This window comes from Balaenoptera acutorostrata, chromosome 6 (genome assembly GCF_949987535.1).
Source record: "Balaenoptera acutorostrata chromosome 6, mBalAcu1.1, whole genome shotgun sequence".
Taxonomy (NCBI): domain Eukaryota; kingdom Metazoa; phylum Chordata; class Mammalia; order Artiodactyla; family Balaenopteridae; genus Balaenoptera; species Balaenoptera acutorostrata.
In genome coordinates this window covers 93,252,541-93,274,100 of record NC_080069.1, presented here as the reverse complement: position 1 = coordinate 93,274,100, position 21,560 = coordinate 93,252,541, and the positions used below count along the sequence as shown (strand labels likewise).

The 21,560-nt window shown below is 37.1% G+C and overlaps 1 protein-coding gene across 1 annotated transcript in view; it reads left to right on the top strand.

Annotated features, from left to right (window-relative positions):
- The window catches only part of ERP44 (endoplasmic reticulum protein 44), an 86,569-nt gene that overhangs the window by 59,029 nt on the left and 5,980 nt on the right, over positions 1–21,560 (top strand). Inside the window, exons 6-10 of the mRNA XM_007197063.3 lie at positions 231–346; positions 3,157–3,214; positions 5,597–5,713; positions 9,399–9,510; positions 10,498–10,639. Of these exons, the coding sequence (XP_007197125.2) occupies positions 231–346; positions 3,157–3,214; positions 5,597–5,713; positions 9,399–9,510; positions 10,498–10,639 (545 nt within the window). The remainder of the gene's footprint in view (positions 1–230; positions 347–3,156; positions 3,215–5,596; positions 5,714–9,398; positions 9,511–10,497; positions 10,640–21,560) is intronic.

The window sequence follows — 21,560 nt, the reverse complement described above, 5'->3', positions numbered from 1 at the left end:
GAAATTTTAAAATAAAATGCTGGAAGGAAATTATTATATTAGATGATAGTTAAGACTGTTTTCAACCTAATGTAATCTTTAATAGTTTTGGACTAGGTGTTAAAAGCCAATTATGCATTTATAGTCATACTTCATTTGGAGATAATTGAACAGCAGCTGGGTAAATGAAATAACATTATTCTTAAAGAACTATGTATGTTTATAAAGTAATTACATACTTTATTTTACAGCGCAGCAAAAGAAATATCATTGGATATTTTGAGCAGAAGGATTCAGAAAACTATAGAGTTTTTGAAAGAGTAGCAAATATTTTGCATGATGATTGTGCCTTTCTAGCTGCATTTGGGTAAGTAGCCTAACTGAGAGTGTGTTAGTGGGTCAGGTCAGCTCAGCTGTCGTGTTAAAATTCTTGTTGTGTGTGGTCGTTTTCTGAAGATGACCTCTCCAAAGATTATCTCAGTCCTCTTAAAGTCACCAACAAATTTTTACACCTATCTCTGACCTCTTTCTAAGAGTTTAAGTCTGTTAATTATTCTTTCTATACTATATTCTATTTCAAAATGTGGGTAAGAGGAAAAGGTTGGACAAGTTAACTCTCATACTTTTGTTCAGCTCATTTACTAACACTATCCTGTGTCACAAAAAATGCTTATTAACCTGTGGGGTTTCCAAACTGAAACAACACAGTGTTTCTCGTTAATGACCATGAACTTCATCATCTTTACTCATCTCTGGCTCTCCACCACCTTTTCTTCTCCCTTCCCTGTCTCAGAGGAACAATGTTCCTTTCCACTGCTAACCTCTTTACTTGTTTCCTTGTAATTGTCCCTTCAAAATCCTCTGGGGCTTTGATCCATCAGTTGTCCTTGCTTTCTCATGTTTTCAACCTGACCCTTTTCATGAACTCCTTTCCTTTTCCAAAAACATGATTCTCTTTCCTGATCTGTCCCTTCTATCTCTTGAGCTATAATCTCATCTCTTTCTTTTCATTCTCAATTTTTTTTCGGAGATTAGTTTTGCTTGGCTACCTTGAATTTCTCATACTTTAACCAGTTAAAATACCTTAAACTCCTGGAAGCTAACTTTCACCTCCATTACCCTAAAGAAACTTCTCTCTACACAGTCACGAAGTGACTTCTTAATTAACAAATCCAGTGGCCTTTTTTCAATCTTAATCCTCTTCAATTTCTCTGAAGGATGTGACCCTCAACTACCCTGTCCTTTTTCTGCTGTGTCTACACTTTATGTTGAACTCCCTGGTTTGATCCTTACCTTTCTGACTTCTCTGGCTTTATCTTGTTTTTTTTTTCTTTCTCTTTCAAAATGGAATCATTCTTATGGTTCTGTCTTTGACTCTTTCTTCTCATTGGAGGTTATCTTCCCCCATCCTTTGACGTTATACAATATTATTTTTCTCTTTTCTTTGGTCTATAACTGGTAGACTCTATTGTGGTACCTATCTTGAGTAGAGCCCAGATTTCTGGCATACTATGTCCTCTTCATTTTGTGACCTTTTTCCTTGTTTTAAATGCTTCTATAGGCTTTTTATGTGTGTTTTATTGTAAACATTATCAGTGTTTTTTGAAGATTGTTGTACAGAGTAAATAACGAAAGAACTTCTCCCCCATGCTTTTTATAATACTGTTTCCAGCCACGCAGGCCCCTTGCTATTCCTCAAACACTGCAAGCACACTTCTGCAGCAGAGCCTTTGCCCTTACTGTCTCTATCCAAAGTGCTTTGTCCAGATATCATCTCATCAGAAAGATCTTTCCTGATAGCTGTATATAAAATAGCACTACCATCATCCAACTTGTCTTTCTTTATCCACTTATTTTTCTTCATAGCACCTTTTTTTGGTTTGTTTTTAACCACCCAAGATAAAAATATCTAGTTGTTTGTCTTTCCCCACAAAAATGGAAGCTCCATGAGAGCATGTTGTCAGTTTTGTTCACTGCTGTGTACCAAGTGCCAAGAACATAGCTGGTACAAAGGAAGCACATAGTAAATAGTGAATGAATGAATGGAGCATGTTCTTCCTTTCTGTTCCAGTGTCATCAATCTAGCTTAGCACTGCTTGCCCCTGTCTCCTAACTACTGTAGTCAGAACCTGGAGATAAATCAGGGTTCATTTAATCCAAATATAATTTAGAGAGAGAAAAAGTTACCCATTTTGACTTAGAATTTGTTGTAGAATTCACTCACCAAATATTTATTCACCTATTACGTGCCTGTACCAGGCATGGGAAATAGTAAACAAATAAACAAAAAATTAGTCATTTATGGAACTATATTCTAATGATGTGTAGGTTATTTCATCTATTTTTTTATTTTAGAAGTTTTGGTTTTAAAAATAAAAAAGAATTCATGGTTGAGTCTGACTTAATAAGCAGATAATATGTTTGTGTGACTGGTTTATGTGACTACATCAATGACCTTGATCCTCAGTTACTAGAAACAATCTGGGGTCAAAAACAGCTATTTAGTGCCCAAACTGCCAATCCACAGATAAAATACTGAGTCACAAAAACAGCTAACTAAAATTTCCCTTTAAAAAAATCTGCCTCGTATTAAATTTTTCCTTTAAATGTATGCTTTTGTTTTCCTTTAAATGTATCCTTTAAATGTATGCTTTCTTATTTATTTATTTATTTATTTATTTATTTATTTATGGCTGTGTTGGGTCTTTGTTGCAGCACGTGGGCTTTCTCTAGTTGCGGTGAGCGGGGGCTACTCTTCGTTGTGGTGCACGGGCTTCTCATTGTGGTGGCTTCTCTTGCTGTGGAGCACAGGCTCTAGACTTGCAGGCTTCAGTAGTTGCAGCGCGTGGGCTCAGTAGTTGTGGCTCGCGGGCTTTAGAGCGCAGGCTCAGTAGTTGTGCTGCACAGGCTTAGTTGCTCCGTGGCATGTGGGATCTTCCTGGACCAGGGCTCTAATCCGTGTCTCCTGCACTGGCCAGTGGATTCTTAACCATTGTGCCACCAAGGAAGCCCGGTATTGCATAATCTTATAAGTAGAAAAGAAGATGGACAAGTATATATTTCAAGTTGTTATAGTTTATATGTTGCAAAACAGCTAGGGAATTCTGCTTCATTCAGGTATATTGCTGCCATTAGTTTTCTTAAAAAATATTATTACTGCTTCTCTCTTTCCATTAGAGCTGTTTCAAAACCAGAAAGATACAGTGGAGACAACATAATCTACAAACCACCAGGGGTAAGTTGCTATTTCTTAGTGTATAATTTTTAATATAATTTAAGTACATATATAGTATTATCTGTAGTTTTGTACATGTTAATGTTCACAGAATCATAAAGTTTTAATATAGGAAGGAACCTTAAGGCATCATTTTGTGCTAATCCAAACCTTTCAAAGTAAAGATGAGGACACAAGCCTAAAGTCACACAGGCATTTAGTGGCAGAGCTGGGACTAGAGATCCCTTGATCCCCAGGCCTTTTTCACCTCTCTGTTTTGCCTTTGGCCTGGGACTCAAATTTAAAAAAAGGCTTCAGTGGTCTGTGATCATCACTCCAATTTGAGTGAGACTAGCCAAGCTCCCAAATCTCCTGGGGTATAAGTTCACCTGGTACTTGCCAGATACTAAGGAGTGCTAGGTTGTTTTTAACCTTGGCTAAGAAGTTAGGTGTGTCTAAACTTAGAAGTAGCTGTTTAGGCCCAGGTGATGGTAGCCACAAAAAAGAGAGACAGAAATCACAGTATTGTCACCCCAAATTGACCTAACGGTCTGTCATTGCAATTTTCACACACACACAAATAGAAATCTATGGATTTTTTTTTTAATTCATAGTTTTCATTTTAAGGTGTTTTTTTTGTGGCATTTTGACACTGAAGTTTTCAACTTTTCTGTAGTCATATGAATGAATTTTTTGCTTAGAAAGCTCATTTCCTATTTTGAATTCATATAGGTATTTGCCTGTATTCTCTGCAATTGTATTTCTTTAATAATAGCTTACATAGTGTGACCATCTCTGGATTATCAGAATCTATGTGTCTCTCAGTGTAGTTTTCTTGTTAAGAGCACAGGCTCTGGAATGAGACTGTTTTAATGTCAAATCTGCCACCTTCCTTACCACCTCACACCAGTCAGAATGGCCATCATTAAAAAGTCTACAAGTAACAAATGCTGGAGAGGGTGTGGAGAAAAGAGAACCCTCCTACTCTGTTGGTAGGAATGTAAATTGGTGCAGCCACTATGGAAAACAATACGGAGGTTCCTTAAAAAACAAAAAATAGAGTTGCCATATGATCCAGCACTCCCACTCCTGGGCATATACCCAGACAAAACCATAATTCAAAAAAGACACGAACCCCTATGTTCATAGCAGCACTATTTACAATAGCCAAGATATGGAAACAACCTAAATATCCATCGACAGATGAATGGATAAAGATGTGGTACATATATACAATGGAATATTACTCAGCCATAAAAAAGAATAAAATAATGGCATTTGTATCAACATGGATGGACCTAGAGATTATCATACTAAGGGAAGTTAAGTCAGAAAGAGAAAGACAAATACCACATCACTTATATGTGGAATCTAAAATACAGTACAAATCAACATATCTACGAACAGACTCACAGACATAGAGAACAGACTTGTGGTTGCCAACAGGGAGAGTAGGTAGGGGAGGGAAGGAATGGGAGTTTTGGATTAGCAGAGGCAAACTATTACTGTATATAGGGTGGATAACCAAGGTCCTACTGTATAGCACAGGGAACTATATTCAATATCCATAATGGAAAAGAATATGAAAAAGAATATATATATATTCTTATACATATATATGTATAACTGAGTCACTTTGCTCTATAGAAAAAATGAACACAACATTGTAAATCAATTATACTTCAATAAAATAAAAAAAAGAATCTGCTACCTTCCTAGGTGTATAACTCTGGGAAAGTTTATTAGCTTCTCTGTGCTTTAGTTTGTTCATTAGTAAAAACAGCAATGATAATACTGGTACCTGCTTTATGGGGATGTTTCGAGGATTAATTGAGTCAACACATACAAGGTGTTTACAGTGGTAAAACAGTGCTTGGTCACAGTAAGTTGGCTTAGGTAATGTTAGCTATTTACCATCATTTTAGGCACTTCATAGATACAATTTTGAGTGAATGTGGAAACAGATACTGCAGTTAATTAATTTTAGAGATAGCCATACCTTAGATTTATATAGTATCATGTATTTTTCAAGGCTTTTTCACTGGAAGTCTCCAAATTTTCTTCTAACATTTTTGAAGGGAGAGATAGCTAAATTAAATCATTAGGATAATTCTTCTTTTCACAATGTCTGCCTGCTATTGATGAAGATACTGGTAAACATTTAATTGACGCAAATCCAAGGGAAACCAGAAGGCTTACACATCACAGGTTGGATAATCAGGTCCCCGATAATCACAGAGTTATCAGCTTATTACCATCTATAGCCCTCTTTCTCAGGAGTTCCATGTTTTTTGTTTCTTTTGTATCCTGTGTAGATTTTCTGGGCTCATAGATGGCTTTAAGAATGCATTTTTGCTAGCACAGGTTAGATTTGTTTAATTTTTTTTTCTGTTTTTATAACAGCATTCTGCTCCAGATATGGTGTACTTGGGATCTATGACAAATTTTGATGGGACTTACAATTGGATTCAAGATAAATGTGTTCCTCTTGTCCGAGAAATAACATTTGAAAATGGAGAGGTACGGACTTTCTAATGTGTGTTGTTATTTTTAATTAAGATTTCCAAAAGAGCAAGCTTCCTCCACCCATCTTACTATTTTACCACAGAACTTATCAGTTATAAAAATCATACAGTGAACATAAGTACATATAGCTATTTCCGTAATACAGGCCAATGGTTCTCCACCTCTGCTATCCCAGAACCCCACTGTTGTATTTCCTGCAATAGCAGTGGTTCATGACAGCCTTGAAAATGAGTTTGCAAGTGCCTCTCAGGGGATTCTGATCACACCCTTGGTTGAAGATCCTTGTTTAAGGGGACTGCTTTAGAAGCAGTGCTCTGCAGATTTTAGTTACAATTAATTACATACAGTGAATAATCCTTTGGTATAAAAAGGTTTTTCTGATTCCTGTCTATCCTAAAAGAATGAAACTGTGTTCTCTTTCCATCGTAAATAATGAAAGCAATTATCAGTTATTATGTAACTGTCCTCAGTGATCCCATGCGCCTGAAATAAAGCCCATCCCAAACTCTGAACAACTCCCACAAAAACAAAACACAAAAACCTAAGAGGTTGGAGGAGCAAGTACAAAGAGCTGTGTCTGTGAGGTGCATCTCTCTGTTCTTTACTGTATTCGAAACATATCTTTCATTTCATTTTACTCCTTCATTTTCAAAACCCTCAGTCTAAGAATGTAATTTTTAAAAAACATTAAAAAAAGTTAAAAAAAACCTTTCTATATGCATACTTACTTCAAAGAATTATAAGTGCATAGCTCAGGTATTGAATACACAACTGAAGAAATTATCACAGAGTAAACACACCCATATAATCCCCACCAAGTCAGAGGTTGGCAATTCTGTAAAAAGTCAGATAGTAAATATTTTAGGCTTTGCAGTTCATATAGTCTCTGTTGCAACTACTCAACTTGGCAGTTGTGGCACAAAAGCAGCCCTTGATAGTACATAAATAAGTATGGTTGTGTTCCAGTAAAGCTTGCTTGCTTATTGTCTTAGTTTTTATCAAATGAACATCCCTTCTACTTTCTCAGTTCTCAGGGCTTCAGGTATGTTTAGCTGAATTAACTTACATTTTTATTGTATCATTTAGTCCTTAGAGGCTCAGAAAGATCTAGTAACCTGTCACGATTATTCACCTGCTTTGACAGTTCTTACAGGGATACTTTCAAAACAGAATTTAAAGTTATGGAGCTGGAAAATCTTAATTAAACAGGGGTCTGTCCGTCCTCCCCCAGCCCTGCCTCCCGCCCTACAGTAGTTGGCATGTTTAATAATTCTTTAGATTTATTACATGTTGTAACCAACTACCCATAAATCCTTTAAACTATGGGGAAAGATTTGTTAACCTCTGAACCTGGTTGTCTTGCTACCCCTCTCCTGAATCCTTTAATACCTGCTGGGTAAAGAATATGTTGGTATGGATGTGGACATGGGTACACCTGGAAGCTCTAGCAGCATAAACTACCAGCTACTATGTTAATGTATGTACTGATAAATTAGTTTAGCAAACTAATTCACATAGTTTTGAACTATTAATCTGTTTATTACTTGTCTCTTTACAGCTGTTATTTCATCCATATTTGTGTTTTTTTGTTTAAACAATTTTTTGTTTACTTACAAAATTAGTAATTTTATTACTAATAAAGTAATATATTTGTTTCTGCTTTTAACTTCTTAGCTCTCAAATTTTCCAAAAGGTAACTGCTGAGTCTTCTTTCCCAATTAGTATTTATTCAGCAACATTTGTGTCTTCATTTATTCAGTCATAGGTTGATTACACATTGTGTACAAAAATCTGTGAGCAAAGGAGAAGTGAAATAAGATTCTCTGTCTTTAAGGGGTTTTCGATCCAGTAGTTCACATGTACAGACAATATAAAGACATGCCCCATGCCACATGAGGGGCACTGAGAATATGTTGTGAGAGTTCAGAGGAGAGAACTCAGTTCTACCTTTGGCAGAAATGGGATAGAATCAGGAATGGCTTTCTAAAAGAGGCATTTCAGTCCTGAAACAAAAGGGATAAAAGAGAAAGAGAAGTACTAATGGAAACAGGGAATTAAGAGGAGGGGACAGTGCATTTTATGTTGAGCATTGAAGGTACTGGAACTGGACTTGGAGATATAAATAAGGGACCAATTTGAGGTGGTGACTGAGATTGTTGACATAGTTGAAGTTGCCAGGCTAGAGCAGAGAAGTCCAAAGACAGAACCATGGAGGAGTAGTGGCAATTAATGTGTTGGGAAAGAAAAAATGTGAGCACAAGAGATAAAAAGTGAGGAAGAAGAAATTCTAAATCAGTTTGCTAAAACATCATTGTAATGCCAGGAGCTGGGGGTAAGAGAGATGGGAAGTGACTGCTAATGACTATGGATTTCTTTTAGGAGTGATGAAATGTTCTGGAATTAGATAGTGTTGATGCTTGCAATCTTGTGAATATAATAAAACCCACCAAATTGTACACTTTAAAATGCTGCATTTTATGGTATTTGAATTACAGTCATCTCTTGCTTTCTGCCGGGAATTGATTCCCAGACCCCCACGGATATCAAAATCCTCGGATGCTCAAGTCCCTTACAGTTGGCCCTCCAGTATTTGTGGGTTCCACATCTATGGATTCAACCAGTCGTGGATCCTGTGGATATGGAAGGCCGACTATATATCTCAATTAACAAAAAAAGGTGAACTTGATGAAAAGCTTAATCATTTATCCTATGTATGAGTGGAACAGGCTTAAACATAGAGACAGGAACCAGAAGAAAACTCTTATCCTATAAATTAGGTTCCAGTTTCAGTTTTTTTAGGATAAGGACATGTGTGCTTTCTGCTGAGGCAGTTCCTAAATTACAGAGAGATAGGCAAAAGAATTGTTAATGGAAATGATTTTATTATGAGGCCCTTTCTGGACTTTTTTTATGAGTCAGAACTTAGCATTTGTCAGAGAGAATAAATGATCAAAATATGCTGTCTACTTATCACATTTCTCTTGTATTCTCCAATAACAATAATAAAATTTTTTTAAGTAACAAAAATTTCAAGGTATTTTTGTGTATGTATACATACAAGGTATATAAACATACACATATATAGTGGCAAGTATTTGTTAATAATGTTGATAAATTGTGTATTGGTTGAAAACTGGCTATGTTATAGGGTTTTTGTCTTTTGTTCTGAATCACACTTTTCAGCTTTTGGTAGGTCTCATGTAAGTGGAGTGTTTTTTGCAATAAACCTTAGAATAAGCATAAGTTTGCAAATCAGTTAGATTTATTTATTGCTGGTACACTCAGTTTTTCAGTGTTATCCGTGAAGACTGTTTATCCCCTCGTAAAATCAACATCTTGAAAAAGAATCAGCATAGTTCCTCCTTTGGTCAGCTCACGTTTTAAATGTCATGGCTTCATCCAATACTAGCTAACAGGTCAGCCCAGTGATTACTTTAAGGCAGGTCAGCATCTACAGTACAGCAGGACATGTGAGTCCTCTGAGTGCTTGGATACTTCAGGTGGAGGGCATGCGTTCCTTCTTCCATTAAGGCATTTATTTACACCATTGGATCTCTTTCCTGGGATGTTGCAGCTGTTGCATGTTATGTGGGCTGGGTTTAAAGTTGTTCCTACCTAGAAAATAGCTAGAGCTGAATGGAGAGGCCTGATAATTCTCACTGAATACTTCTCTATACAGGAATTGACAGAAGAAGGACTGCCTTTTCTCATACTCTTCCACATGAAAGAAGATACAGAGAGTTTAGAAATATTCCAGAATGAAGTAGCCCGACAATTAATAAGTGAAAAAGGTAGACAGATTAAGGTGTTTGTTTATATCCTTCCTTTCTCTATTTTTTTACCTTCTCCCTTTTCCATTACATTAATACCCACATAAACATTTTTGGGTTAAAAACTTAACAAATTATTTTAACTCTACTCAACTCCTGAATTTACATGAAAACATGGGGATGGGAGGCGTTAGTAGAGATAATATGAAGCAATAGCTTTAAAAACAAAAAAACAAAAAACCCTGACTCTTTTAGCTCTCTAAAATCAAACAGCATGAAAAGTGGGGTCATGGGTGGACAGTGTTAGTTTGAGGCACTTTCTTCCAGCACCGTGATACTTGTCTGGTCCTTTTCTAATAGTCCCAGAAATATTGCTGAGAGAACTTACACAGTCAGATTAACATTTACTATATTTCAAATGGAAGAAAGTTGAGTAGTTCTCTGCAGACTTCTCCAAAGCATCAAAAAGGAATTTGAGGTATCACCAGCTTTCCCTCTGTAGTTAGAGAAGAAAGTCAAACAAAATAAACTGAAGGCTTTGTATAGAGCCATGCCCATATTAGTCACTGTAAATATTTTTGGGGTTGAATTGGATTAAAAATCAACCAATAGCGACTGGAAGGGCATCCTTCATCCTTGATGAAATGAAGATGCTCCCATTTTTACCCATTTAAAGAAAATTTAAAAATTCACTATAGCATTTGAATTTGGGTTTAATTCCTATAATTTCTAAGGAAATTATACTCTCTGCCCTAAGAATTAAGATCCTACCTTTTTAAAGTGTTGTAATATTTAGGTTTTAGTTTTTGTGGTCTATATTACTCTAAAGCATGTTGGGGTTTTTTAGTATGTCACTTTTTATGAACTTGCAAACTTATGAGAATACACTGTGTGAGCGTTGACTATTGTGCTAGACAGAAATGTCTTAGCTGATTGCATGTCCTCTTCCTCTTTTGACCATCAAAAGAATATTTTAATCTACCTCTCCAAATTCTATTTCTTTTAAAGGTACAATAAACTTTTTACATGCTGACTGTGACAAATTTAGACATCCTCTTCTGCATATACAGAAAACTCCAGCAGATTGCCCTGTAATAGCTATTGACAGCTTTAGGCATATGTATGTCTTTGGAGACTTCAGGGATGTATTGTAAGTATTCATTTTGGTTTTTTAAAATTACTGATATATGTCTCAAAAATGAACTTAAAATAATTGTTTGAATATTTTAAATAATGCTATGTTGAAATACTTTGTTATTCGGAGGGAAGAGGTTTTTTTTTTTTTCACTCCAGAGTATAGTGTAATTGACTGTGGGAAATTCCCTTATGGTCCAATGGTTAGGACTTGGCGCTTTCACTGGTCAGGGAACTAAGATCCCGTAAGCTGAGCAGTGTGGAAAAAAAAAGAAAAGAAAATGTTAATTGACTATGAGAATTATGATATATCCCTATAGAAATGCCAGCATTAGATGATCCTAAATGCTTGGGAATTAATCTCTGAAAGAAAATTTTTGACCTATGAGAAATTCATTTTGAATTGAGTTTGGTCTTTGTCAGCACATCAAGGAAAGTAGGTTAATCCTAGGTAGGTTAAAGGAAATGGGTAATATTGCTGCTCATTTGTGACTGTGTCTACCAAGAATATTAGTGGTATTTAAGACCCAGAAGATGGCTATGACAAGGCATTTATAAGGGCATACAGCTAGGAACCTTTCCAAGAACAGATATGCTTTCTGACTCTATTTTCACCTTTCCATAGTATTAATAAACATATAAACCTTGTAACTACCACAGATATTACAGTTTTATCAGCTTTCTGAGATGTTAAATACAATGGTTAAAAATGGAAATGTTTCTTCATATATGAAAAATTTAAGCAATACAGGTATTAATTCAAACTAGACCTTTTCTTTTCAAAATTCATTTAATAACCCCCTTTTTTAATGTCCAAAGATTAAATTTCACAGTTAGAGGGTGATTTGAAGTCCTACTGCAGGATGAATTACCTCACTCATTTCTAAATATTTCAATAGAGATGTGGTTGTTTGATAGAAGACTCTCAGTCCTCATACAGCGAGGCCTACGTTTGAGTCCTACCTCGGTGAAGTCACTTAACTTCTCTGTTCTTGTTTCTTTACACTTAAAATATAGTTGGTGGTACAGCCTCCCTGATGGGATTGTTACAGAAATTAACGAGAGATGATGGCTGTGTTATGAACCTTAAAGTACTTACAGATACTGTTTTTATTTTACCTGTACTCAAAAGAATACCACTTAGCATATTAACTCATTGAAAATTTATGCGGGTCTTCTATACGACAGTTGTATAATATAAACCAAGTCATATAAAAACCAACGGTTTAAAGTTTACTAAGACTGGATCCCTGCCCTCAAAGAACTCGCAACCAGGTAGAAAAAGGAGACAAGCTGGGTAACAGGCAGTTGTTTTATAATGTGATAAGTGCTCTGGCAGAGTTCAGCAGAGGGGGCACCTGATTCAAGATTTCTGGAGATGTTAATGCCTAAGGTAGGACCTAAAGTTCTCTAGAAGTTTTTCATGGAAGTGAGAGGGAGACAGGGCTTGGAGAAAGGTGATGTTGGCAGAAACAAGTACAGTCTCTTGGCTGAATATGAGTGGACAGCAGGGGTATCGCTGAGGGATGAGGTCAAGAGAAGTAAATAGGAGCTTGTTCATGAAAGCCCCTACATGCTGTGTTAAGGAAGTTTGATCCTGAAAACTATGACGAGCCAATGAAGGATTTTAATCAGGGGATTGTTTTTTTAAAGATCACTCTGAATGCAAACTGGAGAATAGATTAGAGGGAGTCAAAATAGGATCTAGGAGGCTGTTCAGTAATCCAGGCAAGAGTTGATGATAGATTCTTAAGTGAATGAATTTCCAAAATTCTGGCAGTAGCACTAAGTAAAGCTAGAGAGAAGCGGGATTCTTGAGACTTTTTTTTAGGTGGAATAGGAGGACTTGGTATTTCAGTAAGTGGGGGAGGGGCGAGGCCAGCCCTGATGACCAGGACTCTGATTTGGACAACTAACTGGGTTGTGGTGCTACTAACTGAGCTGGGAACTTAGTGGAGAAGCAGCCTTGTGGTAAAGATGACGAGTTCCCTTTCTTGGCATATTGAATTTGAGGTGCTTGTGGGCTACAAAGGAGAAGAGTGTCCAGAACGGAGTTTACGTGGCTCTGGGATTCAACAGTGAGATAAGGGCTGGGTCTTGAACACATGAGGATGTAGTTGAAGTTACTGAAACAGATGAGATGACCTAGAACAGGGTTGAAAATGGAACCCTGATGAATACCAGCAATTAAGGAGAGGATAGAAGAAGGAACATCTGCAGAAGACTGAAGAGGAGGAGGAATCAAAGACGTGAAAGAAAAAACAGAAAAGAGTAATATGGTAATTGCGGGAGGAGCACTTCTAGCAGGAAGGAATGCTCAACCAGAAGATAAGGATGGAGCATCTGTTAGAGTTGACCCTCAAAAGGCTGTATTGCAATGAATTGAAGAGTGTTTGGTGAGGAAATGAAGATTTGATATGAAGATTCTTGCAAGAAGCTAGCCTCGAAAGGGAAAGAAGAATAGGGAGATAGCTCCAGAGAGACATAGGGTGAAGTAAAGTTTTAGCTTTTCTTCCCCCCACCCCCCTTAGGGTAACAAGAAACTAAACATGATTAAATGCTTGTGGGACAGAATCAGATGGATTTATTGAAGAGAGAGGGAAAAGAGGGGCTCACTGATAAAGGAAAGCCGTAAGGAGCACAGAGGGAATGAGGAGCAAAGGAAAGGAAATAACCTACCCTCTCTAGTGAGAAAGCGAAGAAAGGAACGGTGCAGCATTTCGTTGGGTTGTTTGGGGATTATGGTGTTAGTGACAGCAGCAGAAAACTGCTGAGGATCCTGTCTGATTCTTGTTTTTAACTATGGCTAAGGAAGCAAGATCATTTGCTGAGTGAGGAGCTGGAGGATAGTTGAGAGGGCAGGACTATGCTGGATTTAAAAAGGAAGAGTAGTTGTTCCCAGAAATCCACCATAAAGATCCAGATCTCCCTAACAATCCGGCATTTATTTGGATTAAAAATTGGAACTCATACAGCCCGCTTAGCAACTGTGTGAGCGTTGACTGTTGTGCTAGACAGAAATGTCTTAGCTGATTGCATGTCCTCTTTCTCTTACTTCATTGGCTTGCCTCCAGAGGCTGCAAGCTCAAGATAAAAGAACAAACTTTTTAGGAGAGGGGGCAGCTGTTCTAGTGGTTGAGCTCGCTGCAAGAGTTTCCAGGCAGTGACTGTGTTTGGCATTAAAATGCTGCCCTATTCATGGGTCATTTGCATGAAGTCTTATCAGGCCATTTCCCTACCTTTGGTAGTGGATAAATCTTGGGTTATTTACTTCTTCCTTTCACTGGAAATTTACAGCCCTAATTATGAAGTCTCAAATTAGTGGAAGTCAATAGGATGCTGACTCAGGTTAGGTTTACCAATCAGCAACCAAACTATGCCCAACTTTGGCTTTTATTCCTAGGAATGTTGCTACACATGAAGGGAAACCTGTGACGAATTCCATCTTGGCTATCTTAAGTTTTTTCCTCCAGTTCTGAAGTCGGGTTTAAAACACTCTAGCACTTCCAGTCCCATCTTGGTGTCTGTTTCTTAGAGTATCCAAACTAACATAAATGGTCATATTCTTTATCACATGACCCAGTCCCCCTATCCTCCAACCATAGTTCACTGGACCAAGAGATGGGCACTTGACCAAGAAAAGCTAATTTATCAGCTGGCAACATTCTGCTTGTGCCCTGGTGCCAAAAGACACTGAGTCAATAAGATTCCCCAAAGAAATATGGAAATGGGAAATGATCCTCTCCCATCCTGCAAGTGGTTAGTCCTGTGAGCAGGGAGGGAGATAAGAGAAGTGACTGTATTTGAAGCTCTGAAACAAATTACTTCTTTAATTTCTCCCTTAGGTGCCTGATTTCCCCTCCTAGGCACTATTTCCTCTAATATTTTTTTAATTGTAAGGAGGCACATGCTGTGTGAGCTACAAACTGAGCCTATGTGAATAGATAAGTGTTAAAAATCAAAACATGCAGCAAAGTGAATCAGACACATTTAATGGCTTGTGTAATTGTTATTGTGCTGCGTGGTAATTAAGGCTTAAATGATCAACAGTTTCCATAAATTAGTGTAATTACTATTACTTTTGCTTAGTAGCGCGGCATTTCTGGGGTTAAGTGGCGGAAGTATGGTTGTGGTAAGGAGAGAGAAAGCAGATTTATGCTGCACTTTCCTCCCATGCTAGAGGCAGGCACTGCAGCATGGTGGGGGCAGGGCGAGGTGCTAACCAGTGTTGTATTCATCTCTTCCTTATGGCAGAGAAAATGAGGGTTAGGGAGGTAACGTAAGCAGCAAGGCCACACAACTAATTAGTGGCAGGGCTAGGAGTCATGTCAGAGTATACTGAACCCCCAAATCCCAAGCTCATAACACTTGATACCAAAGCAGTTACATTTTCAGTATATATAAAAGCAGTGTAAGTGTGAATGTGAAAGATGTTTGAAGAGACAGTATTGCTAGTACCTGAAACTAAATCACAGATCTCTAAATCCTTAGTTTTTTTCTATAGTCTGACCAGGCTGGTTTCTTGCCAAACGTAAAGGAAAAAATTTTATATGGAGATGGGAATGGAGGGAAGTGTTGAAGCCCAAGAGCACATAAGGGTAGGTCTAGGAAATGTGCTCCAGTCCTGAGAGAATAAATGATGGGGTCTGGTATAAGACTGTGGAAGGGCTTTCTAGAGAATCTTACCTTCTAAAAAACTGTGGCCTGCAAATACCCTACCATCTGTTGCTTTGCTTAAGGGTTCTTATGTAAGCTGCCACTGGAGCCCCGGTGATGGGAAAAAGCAGCAGGGCAGACTTCAGGTCACTCCTAGGAAAACTAACAAACAAACAGGCTACTCTAATGCTAATGAGTTTCCCAACTCTGAGCTCTAGGTCATTTATTCCAAATCACTAAATCACTGAGCATTATGATCATAATTCCTTGAACTACTCAGGGTGAGGGTAGTTGTGGTGAGGAGATGAGATGAAACTGAAACTACAGGGGTGGGGTATCTCCCTAATTTAGCAATTTGGTTGTCTGCCACGATGAATTAGCCTGTCTCATTGAACTTAGAGGGAACAAACCAGGAATTGAATGAAATGATAAAGAACTTGGAGGGACAGGTAAGAGAAATGTTTAAAATCAGGTCACCGTTAAGTTCCCTTTTAACCCTGAGAATCTGGTTTTGTTCTTCACTGTCTAGGGGGTTCTTTTTTTTTTTTTAACCCAAATCAGGCTTTTCTTAATTGAAAAAAAAATGGTGCCGAGAAATCTTTTTTTTTATTAGTTTTTTTAAAAATTTTTAAATTTTTATTTTTTTATACAGCAGGTTCTTATTAGTCATCAATTTTATACACATCAGTGTATACATGTCAGTCCCAATCGCCCAATTCAGCACACCACCACCCCTACCCCGCCGTGGCTTTCCCCCCTTGGTGTCCATACATTTGTTCTCTACATCTGTGTCTCAACTTCTGCCCTGCAAACCGGTTCATGAGAAATCTTTTTAAAAGGCAAATCTTATTTACTTTTTATTATCTCTTGCTATACTAACTGCTTTGTAATGGCATTAGTAGTAGATGTTCATCCAATGCTTTGCTTTTAGTTTCATCTGCTTATTACAAGATTAAGAGTTTGACCACTTTGAATGTATATATCTGGAATATATCCTAATATTTATCAACTACCCATCTGCCCTACTACCCACCTCTCCTGTTCATCTGTATAGTTTTGATTCTCTGAATGTGTCTCTCCTGTCAACCACTGAGCAATATACGTACTTATCGTACAACTGATATTGATACATAGTATTTATAAGTACTTTTTATTTTACAAATCATTCCAGTATATTTTACCTTATTTGGTCCTGCCAGCAAAATAGACATCAAACACTGACATAGCCAGGCACTGTACCAGCCTTACTTTGTACTTTTGTATGTGTTTTCAGTTAATCTATAACAAGCTTAGAAGATAGATATTATTTCTACTTTTACAATAAAGAAGTTAAGCTCTGAGAGATTTATAAACTTTACTAAAGTGGAGTCACTATAGAGGCGATATAGCATAGTGGTTAGGTGCACAAGACTCTAGATCCAGACTGCTTAGATTCAAATCCCGGTCTGTTACCTATTAGTTATATTCACCCTGGGCAATTTCTTACCACCTCTATGCCTCTGTTTCCTCATCGGTAAAATAGGAATAATAATAGTATCTACTTAATAGGGTTGTTGTGAGCATTAAATGAATGTGTATATCTATAGCTCTTAGAACAGTGTCTGATACATGGCCAGTGCTATTAGAAGGCTAGCTATGATTATTATAGGCAATAATATATTTGGATTCAAATCCAAGTCTGTTAGACTATAAAAACAATACAGTTAAGTTAAATAAAGCAGTTGTTCTCATTTTACATATCAGAAAGCTGAAGCTCAAAGATGTTAAGTAATTTAAATGGCAAGATACAGTGTTTTTACACTGTAATACATTGAATGAGTTCAAACTATATTATTGTATAAGTTGAGTCAAAAAGTAGAAAACAATATTAGGAAATTGAATCCAGCATTGTATGAAAGAAGAATAATATATCACAACCAAGTGGGCTTTATCCCAAGTGTGCAAGGCTCATTCAACCTTCAAAAATTAATGAGAGTAATTCAGCATATACTGATTACAGCAACATATGCAAGATGCATTTGACAAAATTCAATATCCATCATGACAAAAATGCTTAACAAACTAGGAATATATGGAAACTTCCTCGATCTGATAAAGGACATTTACAAAGAACCTACTGTAATATCATATTTAATGGTGAAAGACTGAATACTTTCCCCTTAAGATCAGGAACCAGGCAAAGATGTCTACTCTCTTTGTATGTGTGTGTTAAGTATATCATTTGTTCCTTATTTCTGATTATAAAAATTTTATCTTCTTTGTGGATAATTCTTTTTTTTTTGTTGTTTTTTTGTTTTTTTTTTAATTTTTATTTAAGTATTAGGGAAAGGTTTTTTTTTGTTTGTTTTGTTTTGTTTTTTATTTATGGCTGTGTTGGGTCTTCGTTTCTGTGTGAGGGCTTTCTCCAGTTGCGGCAAGTGGGGGCCATTCTTCATCGCGGTGCGCGGGCCTCTCATTATCGCGGCCTCTCTTGTTGCGGAGCACAGGCTCCAGACGCGCAGGCTCAGTAATTGTGGCTCACGGGCCCAGTCGCTCCGCGGCATGTGGGATCTTCCCAGACCAGGGCTCGAACCCGTGTCCCCTGCATTGGCAGGCAGATTCTCAACCACTGCGCCACCAGGGAAGCCCTGTGGATAATTCTTAAAGTTGATAAAATGCCAAAGAATAAATTAAAAATCACCCATAAATCCACAAGAGATCTATACATATGTTATAAAATTAGAGCTATGCTATTTTATGAATTTTCTTTTTAACTTATCCACACATTATAAACATCTTCCCATGTCATTAATATTTTTCTGTTATTTCTAATGGTCAGATAGCTTGCCTTTGAATGGATTGTTTCATGATTTGTCTAAATAACCCCTGTTGTTTGAAATCCAGGTTTTTCCCATGAAAAAATAAATCACACTGCTAGTAATGGGACTTTACCTGACTCATCCTCATTAACATTCTTGTAGTTTCGGGTGCTGTGGAACACTTTACTTGAGTTCTGTGACACCATCATGATTTTCCCTTTTTTTTTCAGTGCTTTCATTGTCTTTTACTGATTGTGCTTCTTGTCTTTCACCCTTTGTAATAATGATCATAGTGCTGTGCTGTCTAATATGATAGTTACTAGCCCTATATGAATACTTAAGTTTACATTAAATTAATTAAAATGATATAAATTAAAAGTCAGTTTCTCAGGCACTGTAAACCCATTTCAGGTGCTCAGTGGCCACATGCGGGTAGTGGTTCCTGTATTTGACAGCATAGATAGATATACAATATTTTTTGGTCTTCACACAAGTGCTCCATCCTCCTCTCTGGATAGCAGCTTCTTCTGCTGCTGTGCTGTAACTTCTATGGATGTGGTTCTGATTTATCATGACAGGACTTAGCGTGAACTCTATATGACTTTATAACTCTTTGACTTTATAACTCTATATGACTTTGTAACTCTAATCAAATCATCTGACTGTGTTCCTTATATCTCTTAGTTCACATCCTCCAGGATCTGATTGGCTCAACACACATAGATTGGTTCCCTCTCCACTCCAAATTATATGTTCCCCCCCTTTTTTTTTCCAGCTTTATTGAGGTATAACTGACAAAAATTGCATATATTTAAGATATATTTTGATATATGTATACGTTGTGAGATAATTACCACAGTCAAGCTCATTAACCTATCTATTACCTCCCGTAGTTACCTTTTTTGGTGAGAACAATTAAGGTCTGTTCTCTTAGCAAATTTCAAATATACAATACAGTATTAGTACTGTAGTCACCATGCTGTACATTAGATCTCCAGAACTTACTCATCTTGCATAACTGAAACTTTGTATCCCTTGACCAACATTTTCCCATGTCTCCCACCCATTCAGTCCTTGGTGTCCACCAGTCTGTCCTCTGTTTCTGTGAGTTCTGTTTTTTCATATTTCACTTAGCATAATGTCATTCAGGTTCATCCATGTTGTCGAAAATGACAGGATCTCCTTCTTTGTTAAAGCTGAATAACATTGCATTGTGTGTGTGTTTATAAACCTTACCCATATTTTCCTTATCCATTCATTGATTGATGGTCACTGGGTTATTTCTCTATCTTGGATATTGTGAATAATGCTGCAATGAACATGAGAGTGCAGATATCTCAAGATACTGATTTCATTTCCTTTGGGTATACACCCAGAAGTGGGATTGCTGGGTCATATGTTAGTTATATTTTTAATTTTTTGAGGAACCTCCATACTGTTTGCCATAATGGCCTTACCAGTTTACATTACTGTGAACTGCATACAAGGGCTCTCTCTTCTCCACATTCTTGCCAACACATATTATCTTTTGTCTTTTTGATAATAACCATTCTAACAGGTGTGAGTTTTGTAAAATCACTGTGCATTTTGCAAATCATTGTGGTTTTTGATTTGCATTTCCCTGATGCCTAGTGATGTTGAGTACCTTTTCATGTACCCATTAGCCCTTCATATATTATCTTTTGAGAAATGTCTATTCATGTCCTCTGCCCATTTTTAAATTAGGCTTTTGTTTTCTTGCTATTGAGTTGTTAGTTCCTTATGTTTTTGGATATTAAACCCTTACCATGTATATGATTTGCATATATTTTCTCTCATTCCGTAGGTTGTCTGTTCACTCTGCTGTTTCCTTTGCTGTGCAGAAGCTTTTTTGTTTGATAAAACTGCACTGTCTATCTTTGCTTTTATTGCCTGGGCTTTTTGGGGTCATATCCAAAAAAGTCACTGCCCAGACCAATGTCAAGAAACTTTATGCCTATGTTTTCTTCTAGGAGTTTTACAGTTTCAGGTCTCACATTTAAGTCCTTAATCCATTTTGAATTGATTTTGTATATGGTGTGAGAGAGACATACAAAATAAAATTGGGTAGGGGTCCAGTATTATTCCTCTTCATGTGATTCCCAGCACCATTTATTTAAAAAACTACTCTTTCTTGGGCTTCCCTGGTGGCACAGTGGTTAAGAATCCTCCTGCCAATGCAGGGGGCACGGGTTCAAGCCCTGGTCCGGGAAGATCCCACATGCCTTGGAGCAACTAAGCCCATGCCCCACAACTACTGAGGCTGTGCTCTCGAGCCTGTGAGCCACAACTACTGAAGCCCACATGCCTAGAGCCCATGCTCTGCAACAAGAGAAGGCACCGCAATGAGAAGCCTGCGCACCTCAACGAAGAGTAGCCCCCACTCACCACAACCAGAGAAAAGCCTGCGTGCAGCAACGAAGACCCAACACAGCCAAAAATTAAATAAATAAAATAAATAAATTAAAACTACCCTTTCCTCATTGTGTATTCTTGGTACCTTTGTGGAAGATCAGTTGACTATGAATGTCTGGATTTACTTCTGGGCTCTCTATTCTGTTCCATTGATCTATATGTCTGTTTTTATAACAGTACCATATTGTTTTGATTACTACAGCTTTGTAGTGTATGTTGAAATCAGGTAGTGTGATGTTTCCATCTTTGTTGTTCTTGCTCAAGATTGATTTGGCTATTCAGGGTCTTTTGTGGTTACATATGAATTTCAGGACTGTTTTTTCTATTTCTGTGAGAAATACCATTGGGATTTGATAGGGATTGTGTTGCATCTCTAGATTGCTTTAGGTAGTATGGACATTTTAACAATATTAATTCTTCCAGTTCATGAACACAGGGTATCTTTCCATTTATTTATGTCATTTTTCATCAGTGTTTTATAGTTTTCAGTGTACAGATATTTTACCTCCTTGGCTAAATTTCTTCCTAAGTATTTTCTTGTTTTTGATAAATATGTCCACTCCCACTAGTTCTATTTAATGTCATACTAGAAGTCCTAGCAAGTACAATAAGAAAATAAATAAAAGGTGTTCAGACTGGAAAGAAACTTTCTTTGTAGATGACACAATTGTGTATGTAAAAACTCCCAATGAATTCACAAAACAGCTCCTAGAACTGAAAAGTGCTTTTAGCAGGATACAAGGTCAACTTTTAAAAAATCACTTTTATTTCTATACACTAACAGAGAATGGTTGGAAACCATTAAACTTTTGAAGTACCATTTATAATAGCTCCAAAGGAAAAAAATTTTAAAGGACTATTTAGGTATAAGTCTAACACAATATGTACAGGATTTATATGCTGAAAACTACAAAATGCTGATGAAAGAAATCAAAGATGACCAAAAGAAATGAAGAAACATACTGTGTGCATGGATTGGAAGACTCAGTACTGTTAAGATATCAATTCTCCCCAAACTGACCTATAGATTTAATGCAGTCTCAATCAAAA